The sequence below is a fragment of the Corvus cornix genome, chromosome 7 (genome assembly GCF_000738735.6).
Source record: "Corvus cornix cornix isolate S_Up_H32 chromosome 7, ASM73873v5, whole genome shotgun sequence".
Classification (NCBI taxonomy): Eukaryota; Metazoa; Chordata; class Aves; order Passeriformes; family Corvidae; genus Corvus; species Corvus cornix.
Window position 1 is genome coordinate 10,127,183 of NC_046337.1, and position 8,881 is coordinate 10,136,063.

Consider the following 8,881-nt stretch of genomic DNA (forward strand, 5'->3'; position numbering starts at 1 on the left):
AGCACAGCTAATTCCACACACCAAAACTACCCTCCCCCCACCTAAAAAAAAGTATTTTAAAAACCTGAAAACTCCACCATCTCTATATGGGTATTAATTATGTAACAAGGTTAATTTAATTTCTCTCACAAACAACATACATTCACCCTTTTTCCCAAGGCCACTTCACTAAAAGAAATGACCAGAGCAGCTGGTCTGCCAGTCACCAAGATGTTAAATTGAAGCTCATTTCCTCTTATTATTCTCAGCAAAGCATGATGTGACCCTACACTAAAAACTACAGTGTGCCTAATTATGGTAGTTTTGTTCCATCAGTGAAACTGAAATGCTGGTTCATGTAATTAAGGTTATTATAAAAGGAATTTCATTTTTAGTTTTAAAGGTAATTTGTTGCCTTGAAGTGGAAGTGCAACAAATTAGACCTATGTACCTGAATGTTTTCATTTTGTGCAATTTGAAAGAAACAAAAAGCACTCACAGATTTTAGTAAGAAAGCCACACGTTGATATGAGACCAAAAAAACCCAATAAACCACAGTTTATTCTGGGAACTTGTTAAAGAAAATGAGCAAACAAAATGAATATTTATATTTAAAAGTAGAAACAGAATTATCTTCTAAGCCCTTGATTAAGTAACAGAAATTACTTGAACTGCAACAAATGTTTTAAATATTTAACACTCCAGCACTGAACATACATAGTTTCAATATATCACTTTATATCACTTATATGTTCACTGAATAGTTCAAAATAAAATAAATTAAAAACAACTGAAACTAATGTGAATCCACAGTAATCACACAGGTTAATGACTTTCACAATGACTTATAAACAGAGGAAAGTCTTTGACCTGGATTCAAATACAAGGATCATTCTGAACCAAATATGAAATACGACACGAAAACTTAGCTATTTTGCTGAAATGTTACTCCATTCCTAGCACAAAATGCTCTAAATCCCATTTCAACACACTGCAGGCCACATATCACACAGGTGACTGACTTAAACCTAGATTTCCCATTGCCATTGCAGTGCCTGGGCCAAGTTCTGTTTTCAGTTACATCCGTGAAAACTCCCAAGCAATTCCTCTGAAGTTCTCTGGATCTGTACAGCAGTAACACAATCCATTCTAGAAGCAAGTGGGAAAGAAATAATTCAAAATATTATGACTTCTTTTTTTTACAGTCCTTTACACTTTAAGGCTCTCCATTCAGACAATCATATTTGACTTCTCTTTTCATATCCAGCTCTCTTTTGCAAAATGTGTATTGGAATATTCACTGTTATTCTTGCCAGATTCTCTAGGCAAAATTCCCCAAGTGGCAGAGTCCCTTCAGTTAAACACAGGGTGCGTGAGCCATGCAAGGCTGTAAAACAGGAGTTGTTTATCCAAAGAAATATTAAAAGCAGGACACCAGTCCAAATCAAACAAAAGCACAAATACCTCTAAGTCATTTCATGACTTTAAGTTCCAGCTGTAAAAGGCACAGCACTATGGGTTTATAAGGCCTAATACTCCATAAGTATTTTCTTTGATGTAACTATGAAGTACTTAAAATACCACTGGGTACTGTATGGTACATGCCACCATGGAGCCATAAAGCTGCTATACATCCATAATCAGCCTTTCCAGAGACCATAAGGTCACAGCAGCTGAAACAACAGAATACTTCATTCCCAACCTTCAAGAGGCCCAGAGCACCTGTGCAGCCAGAGGACTCCCAAAAAGGCTCTTAACATGGGGGTGTGCCTGGAAATTACAGCAAAGAAAACCCACCAAACTCATCAAAGTTGCTCCCATTTTTAAAACCTCATATTTCCCCAGTAGGTTATTATTATGGGACTTGATAAAATACAGTATGGGAGGCAGGTGGTAGGAAAGAGTGATAGTTGTATTTGCCTTGCCAGGCTGGATACTCACTTGTATCCATGCCACTCATCATTCCAAGACTCACACAGCCATCTAAGTCCACAGGTAAAACGGTCTACACAAGCACTAGGAGGGTTCCTCTTTTGTGATGACTGCAGGATTACACTTCTTTCAGAGTTTCGACCCAAAACCACAGTGTAGGCAACAGATTCCCTCACATAACTTCTGTAGGTGCCTTATCAAGCCTTATTACAGTGCCCTTTACTCATGTCTGTGTTTTTAGCTTATGTTCCCTATTGCACCTTGACCTGGAAATCAATGATTGTGAACTTCAGTACAGATGAGCTCTGAACAGAAGCTGGGTGTGAAAGGCCCCTTCCTCTGAAAGTAAGTTCAGCATTAATTGAATTAATATCAAATAGAATAAGTATCTTCCTACTGGCCTATAACACAATGCAATCTCATCCAGAATAAACACATCGTAAATAAGATATCATCCCTGTTGCCTGTACATACTTCTGAGTGAGAAGCAAGAAAGTAGTATGGGAAAGAAACGCTCTTCTGAACATAAATCACTCATTAAATTGCTTCCTTCCATCATCAGACAAAAAGAGATCCTTCTCCTTTGCCACAAGACCCCAGAATCCAGCAGTTTCTGCCCCATTTCTCAGCAGCAACTGCATGGCAAGAAGGGCTGGAGGACAGTCATTCCCACCAAGACCTCTTGATTCATCTATATGTCCTTTCCCATGTCCACATGAAAATTCCTGAACTAGCAGATCTGCCTCAGAGAGTCCCAAGGTGGAGGAGATGGGACAACCACAGGGCAGAGCTACACAGCCTTCCCCATGTACTGTGGAGGCTTGGGGGAAACCTGGGTGCCCACCTGTAGGGAAACAACTGTGCTCCTCCCCCATGTCAGTCACATGAAAAAATAAAAACCACCTACATTAGACACTAAAGAAAGAAAACAACAAAATTCATATTCCTCACAGGGTCAGAGGTCAAAGCCTTGGGAGAGTGGTACAGATTTTGATTAAAAGCATCAAAGAACACAAGAGCTTTCCAAACAGTAGGACAGACCTGACAACAGAGCCTCCTTTATCAGTACACATTAGCAGACCAGGCCTTATGAATTACAAAGTCTCAAAGTAAGGAAGCCAGGCATCACACACACACACCTCACTCCTGGTGACAACTCCATTGAATCAAGTTACCTGCTCTGCAAGGAGACACTTGAGTCGATCACCCTCGAGGAGCACTTCTCTGCTGACATCATTTCAAGCACATCTTTTGATCAAACAGCCTGGCCAATGCCAATCATTTTAAAGGTATTTAATAGCAGAACTGCCAGTCACTCGTGCACAAATGAACAACACTAGAAGTACAGTTGGCTGAAAAGCAGAGAGCAAACAGAATAATTCATCGCATCCAAAGAAGATGGAACGTCAATTTCCAACTCACTCACAGGAAGTATCGATGACAAAGTCAGCACCTTTATATCAGACATAATCAATGTTATACTTAAGTGCCAGAAAAATAAATTAGAAAATAAAACAGTACCTGCTAGAGCATAAGAAATATTGATGACTTCTTTCACTAGTAATTGGTAGTTTGCTAAATTGTTCTGTCACTGACCTCTACAAATATTTAAATTTTTAGTAAAGAATTTTCTTATGTGTTTCACCCCTGTATCCAAAACACACTGCAGCTTAAGCAGGAAGCTAAAGCTTTCTCTCTGTGTCTGCATTCATATGATATCTCTTATTTGCACACTTTGCAAAGTGACTTACTTTATGTTTGAAACTGTAATTATTTGGATTCAATTCCATGCAATACAAAAGTTTCAGTACACATTTAATACAGACTATTATGAGTTCCAGAGAACCTGGTCATATTTTACCTGTCAAAAAAAACCAGACATAAGAAACTTGGTAAGGTGTACCTAGGCATAGATTCAGTTTTTTACTCAACAGAAGCGACAGACATCATGCAGAAATTGCTGCTACAATTCAGCAGATGGTGTTATCCTAGAAATCAGAGCTGAAGACAGCAATAGTAATTTCTGCCCTTTGTGTCCCTCTGTCTGTTAATATTTATCCAAATTACATGGGATTGAATCTCTAAAAGAGAATTCTTGAATTTCTTACTGCATATATCTGATGGTGAAAATTAGAATAGTCCCTTTCCTGCCTGACTCCAGGGAGGTTTTAACTGACTGCCAACATCAACTACACCGTTGTTAAATCCACCCTTTTCTTAAAAGTCATTCCTAGTTCTCATCGGTATAAGCACCAGAACAGACATTCCTTTATTACTTCAAGTTAGTATCTTCAGTTTGCCTTTCCAGGTCCAGCTCAGAAACCTGCTATCTCAGGTGTCTCCGCTGATAAGGGATGGGTACCTCGAGTGTTTGGGCGCTGGCTTGGGGAGCTGCTCTGAGAGCGGCGCCACTCTCAGCATCAGCCTCCTCTGCCGGTACCAGGGAGCAGCTTATCGATCCTCGCGGCTCAGTGCAAAGCCCAGCTGGTTGCTAAAAACCTCTGAGAGAGGTTTAGTTGTTTCAACTCTGGTTTTTTTAAACAGAGAATGATGACTTCATGCTTTTCCATATGGTAACAGTGAATTTGGGAAGAGTTTAGGCTGCTTTGTATACACTTGAGTTATTAGAGCAGCTAATCTTTAAACCATATAGATCCATTTTTTTATTTGATGTGAGCATTTAAGACAATGGTTATGCTTTACAAATCAAGAACACAAGTCAAGACAAGGTATAAAAGAAAAAATCTAGTATCAAAGGAAAAAGAATGCTAAGTCAATGCAGGTCTCTGTAGTTATTACAAATCAGACCCCATCTCACAGTCCTTACTCAGACAGGATTGCCATTGTCAGCTGGAGAGGTGTGGGAGTCAGTTGTGTCCTGGCTACGATTGTCCTCCCAAGCCCCACATCAGCTGTTCTCTCTACCACCCATTAAACCCAACTTCGCACAGGCACAACAGCAGTGTGCAAACCCCACAAGTGAAGGGGCCCCAAACAACACAGAGAACCAGCAGTGTCATTTCACACAAGTCATACCTGTGCTTGTGCTTTCCCCATTTCTCAGGGATGTTGCCAGGCCACTCTAACAGCAGACAGCCAAAATTAATTACTAATAGTCTGGGTTTTTTTTTTTTCACATCATCTTTTTGGACACAAAATGCAGTGTAATGGTGCAGAAACAAGAATTTTGCCATCTTCTTTGATGAAGCTTAAGGTGAAGCAAACAACCATCAGGGATGGCCTATGCATACATGCTTCAGTGCACGGGTAGGACCCAGGCACCTCTCCTAAGCTGAGGTTGCTGTGATTTTGTTTCCTCAAGAAGCAGAAGTGTTAGGAGACGCTCTGAAATCTCAGGGCTAAATGTATAATGCAGGTTACAAGAGTATTTATGGATCTACAGGTGAAATTTCAGGTGAAGGGAGCAGCTTGGGAGAAATGTCTAGCTACATGGCTCCCTGCGCTTTTCCCTCATTTAAGAATACTTTTTTATATAAGCTAGACAGATTTAACTCTCTACAAATTCAATTCTGCTAACATGCTTACATTGAGAAGGCAGTGTCACAGAGAAATGATTCAGCTTTGGGTGAAGGAGGGGAGAGAGCGAAAAAGTAGGGGGGAACCTTAATTAGCACGTTTCTTTTAAAAGGAAAATTGGTGGGCTATTTTTCTTTTCTTTTTTCTAACAAATCTGTCATTGTTGAGACTTAGGAAATTATCTTGTAACCAGGTAGGCTATCAACAGGCAGTTATCCTATGGCTTAATGACTTGTGGATTATAAGATACACACAGCCAGACTTTATCATACTTATCCTCTAGATCAAAGGGTTTTCACATAAATGGGGTGCAGTCTACCATAGCAGGGAGCTGCTGCAGGCCTTCAGGATTTTACTTCTTTAAAGTTTTGGTGATTACATAATTGCTTTTTTGTAACTGGAGCTCAAAGCATTGTGTGTAGCTAATGAGCAGGTTGAAGAAGGAAAACAGCTGAAAAACAGTCTTGACAAACAGCTATGGCAGTAAGTGTCAGTCCTATCCCAAAAGGGTCAATCCCCTTATGAAACAAGTACTTAATCCTTTACAATAATCTACCAAGAATATTATAAAACTTTCTTAAGATTTTGACGGGGGAGGGAGTGAGGGAGAAGGGGGGTGTGTCATGCAGACCACAAGTTGCTTCAGCTGAGATGCTCATCCTGTGCAAAGCCATGTTTCAGAGCTGGGGGCTCCCACACAAACACCACCTCACAAACGGGTGATGATGCAGTGGGGACCCCAGCACGTACCTATTGCCCACAACATTTAATTCACCACTGCTTCATTAGCAAAGGCCCTCTACGCTCTGCTGTTGTCCAGCTACACTTTGGCTGCACTTCGGCATCCTCTGAATCGGGAGAGTGAAACACCGGGCTCTCGCCCAGCCCTGAGCTACTTAGCGAGCCCGTCTCCGCGAGGTCAGCATCCCCGGCCGGCAGCGGGGCTGCCCAGGGCGCCTCTGCACTCAGTCACTGCCCACCCGAGGGCGGCAGGGGTAGCGCCCGGCGCTTCGCCCGGCTGGAGCGGGGCAGGCGGGGCAGGCAGCCAGCTCCGCTCGCAAATACCAGCCGGTACCCGGGTGGCCGCCGCCGCCCGGGGCGGGGGCCCGGCGGGGCCCAGCCGGCGCTGCTTCCCGCGGGGGTGGCAACGCGGCAGCTCTCCCCGAGCATCCCCGCGGGGCTTTTGTGCATGCTTGGGGCGGGGGCCTGGCCGGTCTTCTCCCGAGGCGGTGGGAGCGCAGCCCCGCGGTAGCATCCTCCCGGGGGCGGGAGGGGCGACGGGGGCACGGGCGTACCGAGGGGCTGCGGCGGACAAAGCGAGGAGGCAGGCGGGGACCCCCTCCATCCCCTCTTCTTCTCTCCCCACGGCTCCGCTGCTGGCGGTGCCCGCGCCGCAGCCGCCAGCCCCGCATCCCGCGGCGGAGGCAAGGGCCCGGCGCTGCCCTGGCCCCTTCCCCGCGGCTCCCCTACCTGTTCGGAAGAAAGCATCCACCTCGGAGTCAGGGACAGCGCCTTCCTCCGCCGCCCCTTCGGCGGGATTCATGGCTGGGGGAGAGGCAGCGGCGAGCCCGGCGGCTGGTAATATCCAGTGAGTTAGAGAGGAGGAGAGCCGAGAGAGAGAGAGAGAAAAAGAGGGAGGGAGAAGAGGAGGGAGGGAGGGATGGAGGCGCGTTCAGCTGCGAGCCCAACCGAGCGCCGCTCGGATCATCCCTTCCGCGGTGCCTGCGGGGCGGCTGCCCCGGGGCTGGGTTGCGCTGCCCCCGGGCTGCGCTGGGCGGTGCGGCCGGGGCGGGGTGCCGGTGCCGAGCCGCGCCGCCGCCGGCCCCCTCCCCTCCACCCGCTATTGTTCCGACCTGCTCCGCTCCACTCCCCCCGCCGCCGCCGCTGCCCCTCGCCGCGCTGACAGCCCAGCCCGGCCCGGCCCCCGGCGGCCGCCCCCGCCGCTTCCCTGCCGGCACTTCCTGAGCCAGGCCGGGGCCGGCCGGGGAGGCTGCGGCGCCCCCCGCCGCCGGGGCAGCCCCTCTGCGGGGCGCGGCCGCTCCGGGCGGGGCGGGCCGGGCACAGGTGCGGGCACAGACGCCCCGCGGGGACAGGAGGGTTTTTTTTTTTATTCCCTACCCCTGTGCGCTCCGCAGCCGTGTGGCTGTGGATCCCCGAGCTGCACCGCTGCCGTGTCTCCCCTCTGGTGAAGAGCCGCGGGGGCACGGCACGGCACGGCGCGGCGCTCGGCTGTCAGCTGGGCAGGTACTCGGGGAGCGAAAGTGAACGCTGATGTGGTTACACGGACACAAAAAAATATTCTTTGTTTTGGGGTGGGGAAAAGGGGTTAGGGGTTTTTTATGTTCAGGAGCTCTGGGGAACGATTCCTTTGGAAACGATCAGCGAAAGTGCATGTTGTTGCAGGTATGCCTTCATATTTTATTCTTTACAGTCCTCGGTGACTAGAGAGCCAAAAAGGAGTTTGGAAAGCCAGGATCTTGGTCCCAGCTCAGACATTGATTCTGCTCGCTAAATGATTTTGATTTCTCTGCTGTAGCTCCAATATTTGTGATTTGGGACAATAATTGCTGTTTCAAAAGGAGTGCTGTGAGGAATACTTGTTTGTACTTTGTTAGCCGCTGAGTTAAATGTTCTTCCCTGAGCCTAGCTATCAAGACTTCAAGCACAGACAGGCAGAGATAGACCAAGACAGATGTTTGCCATTTGGGCACTTTCTTCTCCTGTTCACGTATTTGAAGTTGCCCCAGCTCCTCATTCTTCTATAATCGCATAACAGCTCTAAAATGAGCTTAAGGAGAAATGTTGCTTTTTCACCTATTCAAACTACCATTGTAAAACAGGAATGTTACTCTCACACTTCACAGTTGTTCATCTTTGCTTCCTCTACCATTAGAAAGAAAAAGCAACTGTTGGTGTGATGACCCCTCTGGCTGTATTACCCTTGGATATAACCCATCCTTGCTGCAAAATTCCATCCATCGCTCTCAAGAAGTCTTTTAGCCAGGACATCCCTGTGGCCTCTGTGTCTTTACCCTGTAGGGGTAATGCCTAATCATCACTCATTTGCTATTGAAAATCTCTGATGTTTAAGGGACTTGAGGAGAAAACCTCTCCAAAATCCTGGCCAGCACAGAGGGATGCACTGGAGCTTCAAAAGAGGTATCTGTCTCATGCATCTTAAGGAAGAAAATACTCTGGCTAGCAGAAGTGTCAGAGCCAACTGGTTGTAAGTGACACTGTCTGCATCAGTTCTCAATCCGTAGGTAGTTCAGCAGTTGAGGCTGGCAGACCCTTTTCTGTTTCAGCCCAGATTATTTTAGATGCAAGAGGAGCATGGGTTTCCTCCACCTGATCTCTTCTCAATAGAACATAAGGGAAGGCTGGATTTGGATGTATATTGCACTTGATAAAAAGACTGAAAATTTCCCTGCAT

At 46.2% G+C, this 8,881-nt stretch overlaps 1 protein-coding gene across 12 annotated transcripts in view; it reads right to left on the reverse strand.

Annotated features, from left to right (window-relative positions):
• Positions 1–7,587, reverse strand: part of KALRN (kalirin RhoGEF kinase) — a 484,636-nt gene extending 477,049 nt beyond the window's left edge. For 5 of the 12 annotated variants that reach the window (XM_039555510.1, XM_039555513.1, XM_039555508.1 and 2 more), the window contains exon 1: positions 6,919–7,220. In XM_039555510.1, the coding sequence (XP_039411444.1) occupies positions 6,919–6,991 (73 nt within the window). In that variant the 5' untranslated portion in view covers positions 6,992–7,220. Of the gene's footprint in view, positions 1–6,918; positions 7,226–7,566 lie in introns of those variants that run through there. The other 7 variants (XM_039555517.1, XM_039555518.1, XM_039555516.1 and 4 more) reach the window with 4 other exon arrangements.
• Between the last annotated feature and the right edge of the window lie 1,294 nt (positions 7,588–8,881).